General features: G+C 43.2%; 1 protein-coding gene across 7 annotated transcripts in view; it reads left to right on the forward strand.

Moving 5' to 3' along the window:
• The window catches only part of CYRIB (CYFIP related Rac1 interactor B), a 139,112-nt gene that overhangs the window by 94,330 nt on the left and 23,760 nt on the right, over nucleotides 1-21,022 (forward strand). For 2 of the 7 annotated variants that reach the window (XM_075549260.1, XM_075549259.1), the window contains 3 exons: nucleotides 3,371-3,505; nucleotides 4,491-4,529; nucleotides 18,185-18,267. In XM_075549260.1, the coding sequence (XP_075405375.1) occupies nucleotides 18,195-18,267 (73 nt within the window). In that variant the 5' untranslated portion in view covers nucleotides 3,371-3,505; nucleotides 4,491-4,529; nucleotides 18,185-18,194. Of the gene's footprint in view, nucleotides 1-3,370; nucleotides 3,506-4,490; nucleotides 4,530-11,816; nucleotides 11,901-17,169; nucleotides 17,253-18,184; nucleotides 18,268-21,022 lie in introns of those variants that run through there. The other 5 variants (XM_075549262.1, XM_075549263.1, XM_075549264.1 and 2 more) reach the window with 4 other exon arrangements.

The following is a 21,022-nucleotide window of genomic DNA, read 5'->3' on the forward strand; positions in this document are numbered from 1 at the left end:
ATAAGAAAATGAATAAAACGATGAAACGAATTTATTTACTACCCTGTAATTTAAAACCCGGGGAGTCAAAGTGTTTTATTTCTTAGTAGTGCACTTGCCGAGAGTGGTTTGAACAGTGCGTGTTCCTGTCATCCTGCAGCTGGCCATGTGGCGGAAGCATCATCTCTGTCTTGGCCAGGTTGTGGGGATTATTCCTAAGACTGGTTCAGCCTCCAGCGATTTGTGCTTTGCACTTTCAATGCCGAGAAATATACCCCAAAGCTGCTTTTATAGGATGGTTTTTGCTGGTGCCAGTGAGGGCCGCAGGGACACCTTCATCCTTTTCATCTCAAGCACTGGCTTCACTTCTCTTGATAAGCACCTTCTCTAAGCGCCTCTGGCTGAGGGCCACAGTGTTAACCTCTCAGCCTGCTGTTGCTGCTTTAACTTCATTTACATTTGATTCCTGTTTCTCTCCCAGGGTTACCACTGTTTGAGTCTTTGTTGTGCCTTCGCCTTTGGCTGATTCCTTCTCACTCTTTTTATTTTACCCACTTTTTAAACTGTCACATGAGTTTGGTCCATGAGGCAAGGAGGCAACCTAGCCATGCGGTTCTGCATAAACAGAATAATGGGCCACGATCAGTCAGTCACTGAGGACCTTTGAAAGATGTGATGTTTTTCATGGTGTACAAGATTGGTGAAAGCTATAAAACTATAGCTCTTTTGCACAGAATTTAGATAGAAAACATTCTGTATTTTTACGATGATTGTTTCTCATTTCTAGGACCCCTGATGGCACTGGGGGATAAGCTTACTGGTCTGCTAACCACAAAGTCAGTAGTTCACACTAATCAGCCATTCTGTAGAAGAAAGATGAGGGTGCCCGCTCCTAGAAAGAGGTACAGCTTGGGGCGTAAGGGTCACAGGTTGTTTTTAAGCACTAAACATAAAATCATTTGTTTAATGCTTAAAATAATCCAGTGAGGCTATTACTTGATTTTGAATCAGCGCCAGCTCAAGGCAGGCCCGGCACAGGAGAGGACATGTGGCCTGGTGCTCTGCCATCCTCAGTCCCTGGCGTGTGTGTCTCCAAGTCCATTGTTGTGTGTCTTCCAGCACTATATTGGGTGATACTCTGTTGTGAGCTAAAAGGTTCTAGTTGGCAGTTTCAGAAGTAGATTATTGTGGGCCTTGTAACACTCAGGGCAAAGGCTGCAGCTGTTCTTGAAAGAACTCACTCCCATTGAGTCAATGCCGACTCAAAGCCTCATCTTTCCCCCATACAGTGACTAGTGGGTGTGAACCTCTCCTTCTCCTAGTCTGTGGCCCATTGCTTAACCACGGTGCCACCAGAACTCCTGCGGTTTTTAGTATCATCCATTGTGAAATGGAACAGATCCCTGAAAGTGAAGGGGTTGGATAGTAGGTTCACCTGGCGCTTCACCTGGACACCGTTCCTTGGCTTCTTTGACAGTGATGTGAGGCGAGCACGTTTGTTTCCTGTCCAGAGAATGTGAATCGCTTTAGGTGAACCCCGATTTTAAGCTGCTTCATCACCTCTTCCTGTTGATCACCAGAGAAAGGTTTAAAAAGAAAGAAACCGTGTGCAAGAAAGCAGAGGTGCAAAGGCTTTTTTCCAGCTTCCCTGCTGTCTTTGCTTAGATCTGATGACTTTTTGCACGTTTTTTATACGTATGTACTTCCTGTATTTACTCCCTTCTGATAAATTACCGTGATGATCTTTCATCGACTACTAAAACATTTTAGCTTTTTAGCTTTTGTTCTGTTTAAAAGTCTTCAATGATTGTTTTTTCCTTTCCATTTTAAATTTCTTGCCATGGTTGACATTTTAGTATATTCTTCCTGCAAAGGGAAGTCAAATAGCTTCTGCTTCGTAGATTGGGCTTTGAAAACTCGAACAGCTTATCCCCCTCTGAGATGGCGTGGAGGTTGAGAAAGCTGTGTTTCAATTTTCCAGCAGGTTATTTAAACACCACTGACAGTTTCCCTCCCTCTTACGGCTCTCTGGTGCTTACTACATACAGTTTCCTCACCTAGAGGGTTCTCTTTGAATCTCCTAGTACTCTGTCCTACTTGTTTGAATACTGTTCATCCTTCAGAATCTGTCTCAGGTACCTGGGCTTCGGAAGACCTCTCCCAATGCCTGCTCCCCATCCTTACCCTGCTGAAAACACTCTCGGCTTGCCCCACTGTCCAGGCTTCTCATAGTGCTCCCTTTGACCTTGAAGCCAGGTGCTAACTTCAACCAACCAGTCTTTCCCAGCACCGCATCTCCTGGGATGTTTGTTTTGTAGCTGTGTGTGTGTGTGTGTGTGTGTGTTTACACATAGTGGGATCTATTCTTGTTTCTCTGTTCTTTTTCCTTAGTTATGTGTCTACGACAATTACACACCATTGTGATTGTTAATGAATTGGTCCCTTTGCATCTGTTGTTTATGTAAAAAGTTATTTTAGTGTAAGTTTTCAAGTCTTTAAGTTAAAACTTGATTCAGATAGTTGTTGATCTTAAGTCAACAACAAGGTGCTTGATGTAACACGTATTAACAGGTCAGTAGGCCTGTTAATCCAAGCCCTCTTTTCTATTTCCTCCGATGACTTTTCTTGCATCTTGTGTTCACCCAGTGTAGCTTAAGCAGCTCACAGGCAGTTAGATGTTATCAGATATTGCAGGTGGAGGCGGAATGCACTTGAGGTGGTGTGACCAGTGAGATTTGTGGCCCTTCCTTTGAAATCATGCAAAGCTGTCAGCATGGTTGACAGGCTCTGCAGTGCTCCTCTGCTGGAGGGAGGCAGAGCCATTGTACTTCACATCTCACCTGAAGAACATCTCGGTTTCTGGACTTTAGCTGCTCGGATGGCCCAGTTAACTGGTTACATCGTAATCATGATTCCTGTAGCGCTTTCACAGTTGACTTTGAACTGTAGACCCCCTGCTGCAGCTGGTCCTGGGTGATAGAACATTGACAATCATTTTTTCAATGAGTCAACCCCCCATTTTAGGTTATCCTTACCTGCAGGCCCTGCACTTCAGTGGTCTGGGTGGATGACCCAGACCACCTTAAAGGGGCCAGTGCCCTTTGTGACTGCCTGCTTCTCTGGCCCGGTTGTTGCCCCAATTCCTGCTTGTCATCATTGAGCATGGCGCCCACAGCCGAGCACTCCAGGTTCTAAGCCAACAGCTTCCTGTCCCTGCTGTGTGGCAGCAGCCAGAGAGGCTCATGGTGATTAGGGTTACTTTACACCCCCCTCCCACCCCCAATCCGGCAACTCCATTCTGAACATCCTTCATCCAGCATAAGGAGGCCAGGTGGTGGTAGCCTTCAGAATTCAGCAGGAATCTCTCCTTTGCCCTCTACTCTCCCCTCAGAATTGGAACGCCCAATCCAGCTGTGACCGAGACTTAGCAGCCGTCCTGCTCAGCTCCCCTGGTTCTTCCACTTGCGGGGTTTTTTAAGAAATCTTGTCAGAGACACACTCCACAGTCCAGCCTTTGGAAGACAGCGTAAGTGTGGGAACATCTTGGGTGAGTGTGTCCCAGTGCCTCAAGGGGTTATCAGGCACGTGTACATATTGATCTTGTGTGTGTGTGCCAACCTCAGGATTCCCCCATCGTACAGAATAAACAATGAGGCAATGAAATTTTCACATTGAAGTGACAAGTTATGTTGGTCAGAAATATAGATGAGGTTCCGGAGCGTTGTTCTTTACTCTCTGTGGACTAAGCTTGCTTGCTAGAGTGATACGGTATCTTATCTTCTGCTGGTGTGACTTACACAGGGTAAACCCATACACGCCGTCCAGTCAATTTTCCTTTGACAGTCCATTGACTCATGGAAACCCTACAGGATATTTTGGTTTCCCGTTAGGGAATCAGACAGCCTTCTCTACTCCCGTGAAGGGCCTGGAGTGTTTGAACCACCAACCTTTTCAGCTAGCAGCCCCGTGCACAAACCAGTGCGACGGGGGTCCTTTGTCTTGGATAGACCTGCTCTCGATAGTATGTGCTTAGTGAGGCTAGTGTGTGCTCACGTGCACACCGATATGGAAGTGCTTCCAAATGTTCATGGAAGATGGAATGGAAAACAATAGAGGTTTTCCATGACCTGTTTGAGGTTCAAAGATGAGTTTTTCTACTCTTGCAAACCCACACGGGCTGTTTGGTAGAGTCATTCTGTGGAGCCCTGGGGGCATAGTGGTTACATTGGGCTGCAATCCTCAAGGTCCACAGTTTGAAACCACCAGCCCCTCGACAGGAGAAGGACGGCCCTTTCTACTCCCACAAGCAGTTACAGTTTCGGGAGCCCACACGGGTGGTTCGACCCTGTCCTATAGGGTCTCTATGAGCCCACTTGGACTCAGTGGCCTTGAGTTCAGTTTAATAAACACGCGTGTGTTACCACTCGAGAGTTTTAAAGTTAGCCTCCCCCAAAAACGTGTCTAAAAGTATAATTATGGTTCAGACTCGCTTTTTTTCTTTCTTTAAATAGGTAGAGGGACAAGGACAGAATCACCAGCACTGGCTGAAGGTAAGTCTGTTTTGGGGGGAAATGATTTTAGTACAAAGGAAACACATGGTTTTTAAAAATGTCACTGGCTAAGTGAATTAGGGAAGATGTTCTATATATTATATTTAATTGCTAAAAACACCTTTAGAAATAACCCTTTTTTTGGGTTAAATTTGTTACTTAAAATTGGCAGTAGTGGGGAAAATGTAATTAGGATTTTTTTTTAAACAACTTGATTTTAGTAGGAACAGTATGCTTCTCATTGAATTCCTTTTAAAGTCTTTTAAACTGCCACCAGTATAGTTTATCAATAAAAGCCAAAGCTGTGAGTCTAGTAATAAAAAATTTAATAGTTGTGTGTGTGTGTGTGTGTGTAGTTTTCTTTCAGCAAGACCCGTTTACATGCCATCTTAAATGAGAATTCTACCTGTTCATTGGTTTTGACCTTTTAAAAAAAATCTTAGAAGTGAAGAATACATACCCCCCAATATCCTGTCAGGTGGCCTAAGTACTTACACATTTATAATTCCATAATCATTTTAGGAATAACAAGTTAGTGGGTATTTGAAATGTAATTTGTCCATTTCTAATCAAGAAAACGTTTGGTGTGTATTTGACGTAAGCTGTCTTTCCGTGCTCTTCCTAGCCATAAACAGGATATTTATACTTGAAAATTAGCCCACACTTTAATCCAAGCTGCCTGTCAGCTCTCGCTGTGGCCCCTGGGAATCGGATTCACCTACTCTTCCATCCCAGGTAGAATCCCTCCTCAGAATGGGCTTTGTTGTGCCTGCAATAAAATATATAGTATTAAAAAGAAAACTTGTTCTACTGAAATTAGTTAGCAAATATGAAGAAAATTGACATTTGTGAAGGAGTAGTATATGTGATATTCACTTTGGACCATAAGCTTTAGTGTCAGGTTTGCGAATTCCTCCTTTTAATTTCAAATGGTCTGGAGTGACTGCAGCAACTGTCATACAACGTTTGGGATTACTTTTAGTGACAAACCCATAGCTATTTCTGTTACTATTTGTGTGGTTTGTTGCCTACAATCTCGGTGGAATTTCGGGATTTTACATGGAGGTTGGTGAAGAGAATTACCATCAAGATTAGGAACTGCTGAATTCCATCTGGGATCTGTGAATCCCAAATCAAGGATGCTCTTCTTGAAAAGTCAGCTGGCCCTTTCTCGCCCATTATACTTGGGCAAGTTTAGTTTTAATATTGTAATCTTAAATTGAATTCTTAAGCAATATCTTAATCGGCGATACAAAGGCCTGGGCCTCTTGCAGTAGCTCTGGAGAGATTCTCTCTGCTGATCCAGTGTGACTGACAATCAAGGGCACGGGCAGCGGAGGAGGCAGTAGTCGGTGCAGACTTGAAGCGGGCCTCCTTCCAAGAGCTCACATTCAGGTTGAAAGAACATGAATTGAACATGGGAAAATTAAATGTCCGTGTGGATTGCCAGAAGTTTAGCGGGGGCAGTGTCGTAGTGAGCTGTTATGGCAAGGGTGTGAATAGTAGTATGTGCCCCTTGCTTGTGCCCTGGAGGTACAAAGGGTATATTTTGGCGAAGTCACAAGGTGCTTCATGCTATTTTGGACAGGCTCCTTGACCATGTGCCAGTAGGAAAAGCCTGGAAGGGCATCACTAATGCAGCTGCTTGTCTAGCAGCTCGTAGACGACTGTAAACGAAGGGCGGGGCGGCAGACGCAAGGTTAGTTGAGAGCAAAAAATGCCTGAGATTTGTCCTACAGTTTACCTGGTGACTTGTCTTCAGTTTTTGTTTGTAGTTCTTGGTCTGTTGTAGCAATCCCATTTGGCCCAGATGCTGCCTTTCAAAGATGGTTGTCTCCAAAGAGGCACAAATGAGTCATTGGATAAACCCAGTTGTTTCACTCACTTGTTGCTTGTGCCCAAGTCATGCCACAGCGTGGTGAGGGCTTGAGCGACGTGGCTTCTATCCATCATCCCTTTCACTGCCTTCTCTGCCCTATCCCAGCAACGTTAGACAGATGGTAAAAGCTCTCAAACAGCTTGTTATATATATATAGATGCATGTGTGTGTATATCCCATTAAAAGTGGTACTAACTAGATGGCATGCCTACTTCAAAAGTTTATGATATGCACAGGTGGCAGTATGTTCTTATGCAATGGTCTTTTAAAAGCCATTTAAAATTACTATGTGACTAAGAGAGCAGTAGGTCACCTTTTTTTCCCCATCAGCTTTTATAATGTGTTTTAGTCAACGGTATCAGCAGGCTCTGGCTCTTTGAATAGAATCAGGGAGTTTGCTTTCTCAGTCTCCCCAGGGGATCCCTATTTAATCTCCAATACTTTGTGAAATGATGTACTACAAACGCATTAAATTCTGAATACTAGCTCCTCTATAGGATCACAGTGCAATGTGTGACATCTGCTGGAGTCTGTGTAGCATTACAAGTACTGATTTGTAAACAGAAAAGCCACTCAAGTGTACATCTTAAAACCTAAATAAATGATTACCAAGACAAGAAAAATGGATTTAATATTTGCTTCTGTACACTGTTTGGTTATGATGTGCCTAGGGGAACTGTGTTTAAGGGACTGCTTTTATTCTGTGGTCAAGAACAAGAACTGGTTTTGACTGCCTCCTTGTAATTTCACTGTTAAATTCCTTTAGTCTGTCCGGCACATAAAGAAAGGCCTACCTACCAGTAGATAAATATTTAAAGACATTGCTAAGGCAGGACTTGCCTTCTTTTCTGTATTGCATTTTTTCCCCCTTAAACATTTGCTTTCTATGAGGCCACAACCCCCCCCCCCATGTAGAAATTTGAATCTTAGTATTGATTTAAACTTGTTTTGAGAACATTTATGAGAAACATTTTAACTCCTTTTGGATGAATGTGTTTATTGTATGTTTGTGTTTATTGACTAAGAAGCAATATTAATGCACAGTGGTTAGGTGAACTGGGCTTGGTTTCCAGCATTAGTGCTTACTAATTGGTTGATCTTTGACAAACTACTACTTGATCCTTCTGTCAGGTTTCTTAAAAGCAGAATGGGCATCATGAATGTTAAGTAGCTGAAGATTTTATTAGATTATACTGTACAAGAGGGCTTCAAAGAGTTTGTGAAATGCCATTCATACCCTTAGTATAATTATGTGTGTATTTAGCTTATGGTGCACAGTAAGATCTCATCCATTGACTTACACATTTATTTAGTGTAGACAGTTTGTAAGGTGCTGTGCAAGGCAATTTGGATAGACAACATATGCACACACATTGTTCTGTTGCCCTTAGCTTCTTAGTTCTTTGGTTGTTAATATCCATTTATAAAAGTCATTCTTTTCCAGGTTCTAAGTCTTCATAACTCGTAGACAGGCTATATGTGTAATTAACATTAGTAATAATTGTGTGCATATGTGACAGCCTCTGTAGCCTGATGGGGAACTGTCACTGGACTGTATTTCAGGTAACTTCAGTTCCTGAGTGGATTGGCACATGTGCAGTATTTGTCTATTGACTTTGGTTCCTGGAGATCACTGGAACTAGAACCACAGAGGGGAAATTTCACCCCAAATCCACTCTGGAGTCAATTCCAACTCATATCAACCCTGTACAGAGTTTCCGAGGCTGTAAATCTTTATAGGAGCAGACAGCCTCAATCATTTCGTCCATGGAGCTGTTGGTGGGTTTGAACCACCAAGCTTGCAGTTACCAGTCCCATTCTTACTTGACAGGGCTCCTTAAAAGGAGAAATTATCTGTGGGCGGATCGTGGCTTAAGAATTGTGTGACTCATACTGTATTCATTATGAATCAAAGCTCTCTCCCTTTATAGTGGTTGACACAGGGAGTTCATAAATATACACTTAAATTTCTAAAACACTTACTGAAGTTTCTAGATTCAAGTCATTTCAAAATCTAATGACTTCTTGGAAAAAGTTATGCTGACAAAGTGTTTTCATGGAGGCTAGAATGTTGGCATGCATGTTGTAGAGTAAATTCACACTAAGGCTAATGTCTCAGGTAGGTTACTGTTTTAGTGTGGATGGCCCTTCTTGGCTTAGGATTCTCTGATTCAGTGAATATTGCTTATAGAGCTTTTCTCCCTAATGTCTGTCTTCAAAGGAACCAGTAGAAGAGTCCCCAACCCAACCAGAGAGAACAAAAATACAACTGGCAATAATACTTTACTCCTGTTTGTGAGACCCTGGTGCGGGGCCTAGTGGCTGGAGATTGCATGTTTCCCACACCTTTCACTCCCCCTGTGGGAGCCCTGAGGGGAGGAAGGAGTGTGCACAGTACCTAGTTCATCTCTTCACTGCCATCAGACTGGATCCCTGCTCTGTTTGCTGTAGCTTGGTGATGGCGGGAAAGGAGGCGGAGGGTGGGGAATGGAGTGGCTTCGTGTAGTGGATCAGGACGCCCTTCCGAGCTGTCAGTTACTGTCAAGGGTGGTGGTAGTTAGTCTAGGGATCACTGCTGTTTTTGAGAATGCCGTAGTCCTAGGATCAAGATGTTGACTTGAATTGCCAGAAGCTAGAGTGTCAGCGATGAAAAAGATTTAGACCTATTACGTTTGTTTGTTTGTTTCAAGAAAGAACTTCCCATTAAAGAATTGATACTTTAAAACCTTATATAAACAATCCAGAATCTATATGTAAAGTAAACCTGATAGCAAAAGTGACTGAGGATGGAGAGAAAAATTTTAGGTCCGTCTCACTCACCTATGAAATAATCCAAAGTAAATTATTACTAAACCCAAACTAAAAATCTGTTCTTTAAAAATTACCAAATGGGGTTGATCCTTAAAATGCAAGGATGACGTTTTATATTAGATACTTGTGTAATCTTTTTAATGAAGAATAGAAGAAAAACCCATCAGCTTTTCATGGAATGTGATATTCATACATGGCTGAATAAGAGGCCGAAAGTAGTTCGGGCGATTTTGAAGACTTTTCCACTACTTTAACAGTGGGCAGAGACCACAAAGAAAAGACGGAAAACTTGATAATGTGGGGCACACAACCCCATAAACAGAATAATGATCTGCATAGAAGTCGGCAGAAAGTTTTTGCTTTGTATGTGAGCATCAAAAGATTTGTGTCCTGAATGTCTAAGAATTCTTAAAATCCACAGTCATTGGGGGAATTGAAAGCTTATCAGTTGAAGTCCAGTTTAGGAAAATAAACCACTCTGGGCACTTCAGACAGAGGGTGTTTTCAGTGTAGAGCTTGGTGGCAAAGAGACTAAAGGCTGGGGGAGCCAAGGCGGAAGGCCTGTGCAGAGGGAGAGTGCTGGCTGCCTCCCTCTCTGTTGTTCCTGTAGCAGCTGCAGGCTGCTTCTGGTCGGAGGGTGGAAGCTTCCCCTTCCTCCTGCTTTCTCCTTACCCTCTGCTTCACAGAGGAGGAAACCCAGATGGCTAATAAAAAAAGATGCTCATTTTTACTGGAAATAACAAAAGTACAGACAGGTTTTTCATAATCTAATTATTCGTTGTATATCTTAGAGGATGGGCAAAGAGGACGTCTCTTTGGTTATCCCTGGCTCTGATAGAAGCACCTTGGTAAGCACTTTGGCTCTTTCTAGTAAAGTAAGCTGCCTGTGGTTTCTAAGTAGCTGCTCTCTCTAGCGCCACAGGGAGTTGAAATCCACTCAATGGGAGTGCGTTTGGTTTTAGCTTCATCCTCTAGAACAGTGGTTCTCAACCTTCCTAATGCCGTGGCCCTTTAGTATGGTTCCTCATGTGGTGAACTCCAACCGTCAAATTATTTTCATTGCTACTTCATCACTGTTAATTTGCTACTGTAATGAATTGGGCTCCCCCTGTGAAAGGGTTGTTCCAGCCCCAAAGGGGCTGAGAAGCGCTACTCGAGGAATTCTTGTACATGGCCACGCTTAACATATATATACATGTATATAGTATGTGTGTGTGTGTGTGTGTGCGCGTGTGTGCGCGCGCGGATAGAAAATGTATAAATCTATATATCATATGTATATAGATATATCATGATTTTGTTGTTACAGAAAATTGGGAAACAACCTTCATTGTTCATCAGCCAGGAATTGAAAAACTAAACTGGTTTCTTTGAGCAGTGGAATATAGTATGTAACCATTAAAATTAACGAATTACATGGATGATTCTCAAAAGACAAATCAAGGGAATTGAGTGAGAAAAAGGATTTGTACTGTGTGTCTCCACCTCTTCCCCACAGCAGTTTCAACACAACCTTCTTCATTCTGTTGGTTACATTCTTCACAATGTGTCAGCGGAAGTCTGCTATGTTCCCATTCAGTGGGTTCTTACCATGAGTCTAGCCTCCCAGTCTTCGTTGTTAGCCATTTGGTTGCGTGTAGTTAGCTATTTTAGGGAGCCTAGTATTCCTGAGCGATCGTGCTTAGTTTATAAGCCAGCCTGTGTTCTCACTGACGGTCACAGGACCAGCAGGAGCTGCTTCGGTCCCCAATCCAAGTAGTCTCCTGGTTACCCTTTGCATCATTGGTTCACTAAGTCTTGTCTTGTTTAAGGTCTCCCCCAGTTCTAACTGGGACCGTGCATCGTGTCCCTGATCCGAGCAATCAGCCATGGGAGGAGGGTGCCATCTAGTTGCTCCAGGCGCAGACTGGTAGAGGCTGTGATAGCATGGACTGTGACTAGTTTTTACCTGAGCCTTTTTATTCTACAGACAGGTAGTGATCAATATTTACATACACCTTTAAGACCCCTGATGCTGGTCAACACACGGAGGTTTAGTTTCATGAACTGTGTATTGACAGCTGACCAAGTTGTTCCCTGAAATGATGATCCCCAAGCCTTCATACTTTGTAAACCAGCCCTATGGGATGTTAGGTTATGTCTTGGTACTATCGATGACTGTGCCCCATTAGGCTCAATATGTGTAGAGAATATACTGTATATTATACCCGAGTATAATATAAGTTGAGTATAAGCTGAGTTTTTCAGCACGTTTTTAATGCAGTTTTTGTGGTAAAATTAGGTGCCTCGGCTTATACGTGAGTATGTACCGTAAATTGTAGTACACATTAACACATATATACATATGCCTACAGATACTGCTGTGTCCTTTTTAGACCATGTTTATTTCTCTAAGTCAATTTCTTGTAAGAATTTAAGCTCTTACTTTAAGTCAAAAGATTTAATGTACATGTAGTTAATTAGCAAAAAAAACTGATTGAAGTGGACATGGGTGAAGTTGTTCATTGTGAGGTTGGAGTACTCTTGGGATGGTTTTAGGGGCAGGGAGCCTGTGAGACTCAGCCCTGCCATTGTCAGTCGCCCTCCTTTCCTTATAGCTAGTCCCACGGAGTAGAGGCAAAGGATCTCTTTCCTCACAGCTGTTGAGGACCGGAGACTTGGAGACGGCACTGTGGAAACAGGTGAGGTGGAGGGTTGATAGGGTGGCGGAAACCCCACTGTCCCCAGTGCCCAGCACACTCAGAGTGGGAAAGCAGGAGCCACCCTCCTCATCGGGAAGCAGGGGATTACTCGATACGGGCACAGTGTTGGGAGCCTGAAAGAGCAGAAAGAAGGCGCTGAGGCAACCCCGATATTCATAGTAACCACGGGGAGCCACTGTCACTGCTAGAGTGAGAAGGAGAGTAGGCAGGGGGCTCCCTGGGAAGAGGAGGTGGGCTAGACAGAGCTCAGGTACGCAGAGGAACCCTACAGGGCCTGAGGCCTGACATTGCACTGCTGGAAGGACGTCCAGGAGAAACAAAGCCTGAGACAGTAGCCTCCTTTTGCTGCTGGAGGAAATGCTGACAGCACGTGAAGAAAGGAGAGGGATCTTCTTTCCCCACTTGGCCAGTTTCCTTTTAGTGCCTCCCACTGATGGGGGACATAATGGGAAACCCGCTGATAGAGACGAGTCTGGGGAGGAGACGGAACAGATGGCTGAGGAAGTGCTTCTGAGGCTGAGAGAGTCTGTGGATATGGAGCCCCGAGGGTCACTGAGTCTACTTTTTTATCCCATTCAGTGGGATTGGGGGTAAGGAGGAAAGTTGGATTCCTACAGTCTCAAGTTCTGCTTAAACTTGTGTATACCACACAGTGATCAGAAACAAGAAGGCCAAGGCAGAAGGAGCCTTGTTGTCTGCAGTTAGCGGCCTACCAGCACCACTGTGCCAGAACAAACGGCAAGGACTCTTTAGCAGTCTCTCTCTCGAGAAGAGGGGAAAGTAAATGCAAGAAGAAGGTTGTAAGACAGCGAGGGAATCCACAGAGCAAGTGGCTGAAGGCCAGGGTGGCGATTACAGAACAGGCTGTGGTGGTGGTTCCAGTACTTCCAGCTGCCCTTTCCTGCTGTCAGTCACAGCCACAGTAAAAGCCGAGCAGGATTCGGATGGTAGCTCTTGCTCAAATGATCGTGTAACTAAAACAAATGCTGCCAGAGCCTCCCTCGCTAAGGGTGTTAAGGTAATCCCGTATTTTCTGAATAATGTGTGGACATGTGCGCACAAGCACGCGTGCATAGGCGCACACATACAGAGAAGTTTATGTCAAGAAAGTGGCCCACACAATTGTAGAAGTGGATCAATCCAATTTAGTTCAAGTCTGAAGGTCAGATGTTAAGCTGGAGACCTCTCCTTACTTGTGTAGCCTCCAGGTGGCAGGCTGGTAATGGCTCTCGGGCCTGGGAGGCCGTGAGTTCAAGTCCAAAGAAGTGGTCCGATGGCAGTGAGCCAGATGCAGGACCCCCCCATGCCCCCAGCAAGAAGCAAGCGTGCTCTCGACAGTCGACTTACATATGAAGTAGACCACCTCCAACTGAGGAAACTTCCCATTTCATCCAGCCTGTGACCTGAGTAAGGGGTTGCTCTCCACCCTGATCTCCCCCCAACTGCAGGGCCGCTCACAGCCGATTACATCGTGAGGGCAACAATGGCCGTGCTAGAGCATCTTTGGTGGTGGTCTCATAGGCTTTGGATGAAAGCCAGGTTGGAACAGGTTTCACAGAGAACTATGGGGAGCGGGCTGGGAATAAGAGAAGCAAAGGAATGGCCTGGCAGGTAGTAGGAGAAATGGAATCAAATGTATTTATCTTTTGTTCTAACACGGGAGGAGTTACAGAAGGATGCTGAATAAAGAGCAGACGTACGTAAGTAGGATGGAGATGCTGAAGAGTGTGCTATCTTCAGCTCCAGGTGAAGAAAAGTATCTTAGGAGGAAAGGAGAGGGAGTGAGACCTGGATCGAAAGCTGTATTTTTTCTTGAGTTTTACATATAACTTATTTAAAATTTTGTTTGTTTTTAAATCTTTGAGGATTTGCTTACTTACTCAACAGGTTAAAAGTGATTGGTTCAAGGAAACCAGGGTGTCTTAAAACCAGAGGGAAAGGAAAAACCAAACAGCTCACCATGGAGCTGGGACACATCACTGCAGGGCCCCCTTTCTGTGACTTTCCACTCAAGTCACTCTGACAAGCTGCCTGCCTCTGCTGCAGGGGGTGTGGCTGCCCTGGTTCCCATGCCACACATTCCAGGGGTGCTTCTCATTCAGCCAGGTTGCTCTGACAACTGTGGCAGGAATACCATCAGATACAGCCAGGGGTGGCACTGCATGCGTATTTTATGGTCCCATTTAATGACTTTTGGAACTCTTTGTAGCTGGGGCCATTACACACATTTTACAGAACATTTGGGAAACATGACTGAAGTCACAACGCCTGGCAGTGTTGAAGCCAAAGTCTGGAACCAGAGTTGACCCTGGAACCACCATGTGTCCACTTCATTCAGATTCACCTCACGGAGGAGGGTTTGGAGGGGGGTTAGTTTTAATTTGTAACCTAAGCTGCTAATGATTTTTGGCTGAAGAGTTAGAAATGGCAAGATGGATAAGGATTTAATTTCCTGTTTATCCTCGCAAAATGTTACAATAGAACTATTTTCAGATCTTTGAAGACTCCCATGAGTTTTTCAGCAGACCTGTTGGTGGAGTTGCCTCACAGCCACTGTCTCTTGAGGTGCGCTGGAAGAAACAGTAGATCAGTGGATCTCAACCAGCCGCAGTTTTGCTCTGCAGGGGACAGGCAATGTCTGGGGACATTTTGGTCACTGTAACTTGGAGAAGCTGGTGTGTGTGTGTGTGTGTGTGTGTGTGTTTTTACAATGTGGATCAGACCCCCCCCCCCCCACAACAGAGTTGTTTGGTGAAGTGCCATGGTTGAGAGTGCTGACTAAACCCACACTGTTTTCAAGCGGCCTGTGGTGGGATGACAAGGTAAGACCAGGTCTGATGCAGCCATACAAAGGGGTAGTGCGGTGTTGCATTGGGGTCAGAATCACAAAATGGACTCAATGGCAGTGAGTGAGTGTATGAATGATTTCAAAGTAAACACTAAGTCTTTTACTCCTAAGTAATTCTCATTCAAATGATGTTTTATTGTAAAGATAGGAAGGAAGGACTGGGTAGTGGATGACCTTTTTGCTAAAGGGCTTGCTGAGAAATGCAGGAGGCAAGAGCAGTAGACAGGCTCATCATTCTGCTGAGGGTAGACCAGCAGTCCGGCTGGGGGTGGGGGTTGGGGGGACATCCAGGGAGTAAAGGGGACGAAACCTGATCTCTTCGGTTCGCCCTCCTTCCTGGACCTGATGATTTACTGCTGCTCCTGGAACTCAGCAATAATCTAGACCAAAATGGTGTGAAAATGGGCTTCGTGATACACTCTGACTTAGCGCGTCAACTTTTGTTCATCAGTTGAAGACTCGGCTTTATGTTAGGAGAAAAAGAGAGTTATGATTGGTGTCAAAAGTTTGCTGGTTGATTGGGGTTAGAATTGTATCCCTCCACCTTTGCTGGACCCCTCCTTGTGTGCCAGACACTGCTAAGGAAGTGCTTCATCTCACTGACCACTCAGCGCTCCGGAATGAATCCGCACTCCTGATCCATTTTCCCAGTGAAGGAAGTGAGCCCGAGGGAGCGTAACTGCCATCCTCAAGTCAAGCAGCTCATAAGCCGGAACTGGACATTTGGAGCGACTTCAGAGACCAGCCTTCCCGCTGCGGTGCACAGCCTTTTTCCTGCTGCAGACAATCAGCAGCCCTTTCCCTTTCCCAGGAACGTCTTTCACTCTGTAGTCACACTTTTGATCTGCTAGAGAATTCTCTGTATATTTGGTCTTCACTCGTTGAGTCAGAGTCGGTGCATGTTTGAGAGCACTCAGAGTCATAAAACACCGTGTTTACAAATGGTCCTTTAATAAGCTTACAGAATAAGGTTAACTGATTTCAGGTAAGTTTTTGGATGTGACAATTAGGAAAGCTGTTCATCTTTTCATTGAGTGTAATATTTAACAAAACCTTGGTATTATTAAATTCCACATAATATAAATATGGAATATTTCTTCCTTAACCTTTATTTTAGTCTCACCCAGTCACCCCGTGGGTAAGCCATCACATGGGACCACTGGGGTGCCATGTCACAGGGATTTGTCAGGTCAAAATAATCCCCGCATCTCCCTTTGGGATATTATGGTTTCAGAAGGGAGGGCCACTCAGCAGTCAACAAACATATTTGTGAATAAGTTGGATTGTTGTAATAAAACTAAATTTTATGTTAAAAATAAATATGGTCCAGTCACCATCAGACATTGACAAAGAACGGTTCATATAAAGATCAGCATGTACTTACATACCCATTTCGTCTTTGGGGAGCAGGCAGAGAAAGGTAGGGCAGCTCAGGCGCTAGAAGTGCCAATGAACTATCACATAATGGGAGCTAGTGATAGGGCATCTGCCTTCTCCATTGAAAGTGTTATTACTGACAGGTTTGGTGTGATTTGGTCAGTGACTTACTCTTTGTAGAAAAATCTTGAGATACAGACAGTGGAGGTGGGGAGGATGTGGGAATCTGCCTTGGCTATAGTGACTACAACTCCCAGGTCAGACCTTGGTTTCCCGGATGTACCCAATGCCTCTGTCCTCACCAAATGCAAATCATCGGGCGAGTTATGCCAGGACTGTGTTTGATTTTTTTCTCTCTGAACATTGACTATGTTGTGCTTTGTTTGCTGTGTTTAGACATACCTAATATGTGATTTTAAGCTGTATTTGAATATTAAGTGGAAGAGTTCAGCAATACAAAGTTTCCTCCATCTTAAAGGTATAGAAGATGTATGAAAGACTGGTTTATGTGGTGAATTTTTTTATCAAGTCACTAACTGATAACTTCCTTCAGATGTCAATGGTTAAATGTGGTTTGAATTCAGCCTTTCTTGTATTCCCAATAAGAATTGCTTTTGCAAGAAGTATTTCTGTTACTTAAAAAGGATGGTCTTGTTATTATTGGCTTATTCTGAAAATCCATTTTTGGTGCTAATTTAAATATTATATGCCTCAAGAATTTTAAAGGTATAACGGTAGCATAGTACTACTCAGATCTAACTATTACGAGTTAATATGTAAAAATCTGCCCCTTTCTCCCCATCTTGCTTTATGTAGCTTTTTTGATAAGTGTATAAAAGGGGCAGGGACTAATAAAACGAACTGAGCGCCAATTGTGTTTTTGTTGTTACAAATTTTCGATGCCAGAAGCATATAAACCTGCACCTGCTGGTAATTACGAGCAAGCCAGCCTTTATGGAATCCCAGGCCTCTTGCTGAAACCTTTTTATTGGAACTAAACGATGTTGCCATTTTTATTTTTAGGTTTGCTGGCATGGGTAATCTCATTAAGGTGCTAACCAGGGACATAGACCACAATGCAGCACATTTTTTCTTGGACTTTGAAAGTAAGTCTCTCTAGCCCTTCACAGCTGGTGCATACTGGTAAAGTCGAAAGATGAATTATCCTCATACCGCAGTGAAGGCCAGCCAGAATATTTGTTGATAAAACATGGGGAGCAAAAATATTTTTAAAAGTTGCATGGTACTTTTTTTGTTTTTGTTTTTTTTCAACCGTAGGCAAGCATCATCATCATGTGTATAATTCTTTAGTTTTTCATTTGCTGAAACCATGTTGCGTCTGTAGCCAGTGCTGTCCTTTCATTAGTCCATGAAGCAAGTAGCCTTATGATGAACATTCTCACAGTAGACCTTAGTGACTATGCTCAGCAATCTCTGTGCTTGCAATTCCTGAATCATGTTAAAAAAAAAAAACAACAACAAACGCGCAGCACCGTATTTTAAGTGATCACTAAATCAGTAACAATCCAGGTTGGTTAGCAATCATGCTGTATTTCATAACCATAGGGTGGTGAGTCGTAGGTCCTGCAATAAAGGCTAAGGCGTGCTTTGGTCAGAGCACTTCCCATGTAGCTGTGGAATGCCTGGCTGCCTGAGTGCATTATCAACAAAAGTGCATGCGAACAATTCTTGATGGAGATTTCTTTTCGAGCGCACTAGCACTATTGGAATACTTGAAGAATATTTCATTATAAGGCCATTAATGAACCTTGTGTTGGGTGAATTTTGAGCAGAATTGGAACGAGAGTCGTGTCCTGTGTACAGGAAAACCACAGTTCACCTCCAGGTGCTCCCGCCCACCACCTTGAAAAGCAGGCTTGCTGTCTGCCCGAGCACAGTCTGAGTGCCCTGGAGGAGGAGATCGTGGCCTAGTGAACACCGCCCCGTACCTTTTCCTTCCTTTCTTTTTTTACAATAACATTGAGATGTTCTTTTTGATCAAGGGATATTTTCTCTTTTCTCATTCTTGTCTTGACAGGTACCTTAACATGGGGAATCTTCTTAAAGTTTTGACATGCACAGACCTTGAGCAGGGGCCAAATTTTTTCCTTGATTTTGAAAGTGAGAAGATGATTTTATATCTATTTCTCTTTGCCTGCAGTAGACTGCGTCTGTCTTGTACTAAATGACCGTGTTCACCTTGCCATCTCTTAACTGCTTTGCATAACTGAGCTCTGAATTGTATGAGTCAAATGCCAATGCCTTCTAGAACCGGAAGTCTTATTTAATCAATTAAATGGTGATGATCAAACATCTCTACCTGAATTTTTTGCAAGAAGAGATTTTTCTCTTTTATAACTCGAGGTCTAGTCTCAATTGAAAATTTTTCTTAAGGAAAAAAACTTGGATGGGAAGAGCAAATACGACCTCTGTATTTATTTGGGGAAACCTTGAATTGCAGTTGAGGAAAAAATGGAACTGGGTTTCAATTGCTCTGTGTTCGAAATCCAAATCTGCTGGCGAAGGCCATTCAGAGCTCAGTGATTGAGGCATGATATTAAAAGGTAAGTGTGAACCTAAATTATCGAATCGTTATAAATGACTAATTTGAAAAGTTGAAAAGAATGACTGTTTCTATTTATTTCAGGATTTCTTTAAAAAAAACTAAGGAAAACTATTAGGTTCACAAACCTTTAAGTAATCTGCCTTCTGCTTGTTTTATGTTGCATGACTATTGTAATACGGTCTGAGAGGGCAGGTAAGTGTCACAACCTGGTGCATGGGGATGCTTTGCTTGCTGGCTGTCAATATAGCTTCTGCTTCCGTGTGTCCATTTGGGCAAAAACAAGTGTTAGTAAATTGATGTTTCCTGTGAATGTTGCTATTTTTAACTGATCACTAAAAGTATTGTTAGGAAAGGGTGAAGAAACAGCATTCAGGTCTTTAAATCATTTGACACCCCACCCCCTACCCCCTTTACTTTTATATCTGCAATAGAGCATCTGAACAGATTTCTAAATACTCCAGACATTTTCTGGTTTCAAAAACGAAACAATCCAGACCCGTGATGCCCCAGATAATGACAGTGTTATTTCCGTGATGTTATGTAATCCCACTTTATAGCATTCATTTATAATTTTCCCCTTTGACATTGAGATGATTCCTATGAGACAAATTTATAGCTTATTTCCTCAAGGTAACAATAATTTGTTGTCACTGCCCTTCCCCCATTATATTATCAGTAAGAGTTCTAAATCAGTTTGTGTGCAGGCTTGTAAGGAGGGATGTGTGAGCATCAGGGTATCAGGACCATTTTAAATTGTTGGGTTTGGGTGGCAGAATGCATTAGCTGACCGCTTGCCTTCTTGTCCCTTCTCAACAATTTAACAGTGCTCTTTTAAGTGCATGCTGAGCATGAATTTTAATCAGCTTGGGGATGTTGGGCAGACTGCTGACTTGAAGAGTATTCTTTCAGATGAGGCAACTTACATTCGAGCTCTATTTTAGTTTATTTGCATCTGTTTCAAACCTGGTCTTGTTCATCTCCCTGCTGTTCGACCTCCTTGCTCCTCTCTGTCGGAAACCCCTGACATTGGCAGCATCTTGGCTTTCGAAACAGTCAAGATCTTGTTCAAGACTTGGCACTTGATCTTTTTATAAATTTCACATGCTGTGGTCAAGTGAGCAGCATTAATTTAATAACAGTATTTAAAAGTCTTTGTGCTCAGTTTACTTGTCTGTAAGGGGTCTGGGATCATTAATTTGTAAATGTGAGTAGCTTATTTCATGAAAGCAGGAAGAACAGCAAATAACGAAGGGCTATGTGTAAAGTGTGCACTTGTTAAAGGCAGGCCTAAGTTAGATAAATACGGTGCATATTGCCTGGACCATCGGCCAGTGTAGAATTCGTGGCTTGGCCCCTTAGCAGCAACCTTTTATATACCCTGTATTCAGGGCCAGAGTTTGCTATTGGTATTTCTTATGAGGGTATTAAAAATAGGGTTTATCTTGAGTGTAAGGAGCCTGGGGGTGCAGTGCTTTTAATGTTGCGCTGCTAACCACAAGGTTGATGGTTCAAACCCACCACCAGCACCACACCGCGGGGAAAGACGAGACTGCCTTTCTCCATGATGATTGAGTCTCAGGATCCTCATGGAGCAGTTGCCCCTGCTCTGTCCTGTAGGGTCTCCCAATGGCCATGGGTTATTTTGATTCTAACATTGGACTTCCTCCATTTCTTTCTCTCCACATTTGCATCTTTTTCCTTTTGAGAATGTTTCTTTGAAAACATAATTGCTTGCCTCATCATTGGGCTAGCACAGTGACCTCGCTCATCAGAAAGTTCTTTATATAGTTACTTGACTCAAAATTGGCCAACACGCTATTGACCTGCCTAGAATAAAGTCACCTCTTTTTAAAATGAAAATACCTAATAGCTAATAAACTTCATGTTTACTTCCAGATGTATATTAGCATTTAGGCCACTACAAAATTTAATTTCACTTTTACATCATTCTCTTTGGTTAAATCCAGCCCACTATATCTTTGGGGTTGACCAAACTTAAAAAACAATTCCATATAGATTTAGCTGTAGATTTATCTGGCTTACAACAGATTGCATACAGATTATTTCAGTGTATTTAAAGTACAGCGTAGTGGGATCCTGTAGTTTATCAAATGAAGACTGTGTCCTCAAAATACATGATTACTCCCTTATTCCCCCTCGGTTTGCCCCTAAGTCCTCCTTTCTGGTTCAACCTCCTTGTGTGCTAACCAGCAGGTGCTGAGGTGCCACAGATCTCTGAGATACAGCCCTGCTTTTGGGGGAGCTGTCTGTCTGGTAAGATGCATAGAAATTCAGAACTTATACTCACAG

The sequence above is a fragment of the Tenrec ecaudatus genome, chromosome 5 (genome assembly GCF_050624435.1).
Source record: "Tenrec ecaudatus isolate mTenEca1 chromosome 5, mTenEca1.hap1, whole genome shotgun sequence".
In the NCBI taxonomy this organism is placed as follows: Eukaryota; Metazoa; Chordata; class Mammalia; order Afrosoricida; family Tenrecidae; genus Tenrec; species Tenrec ecaudatus.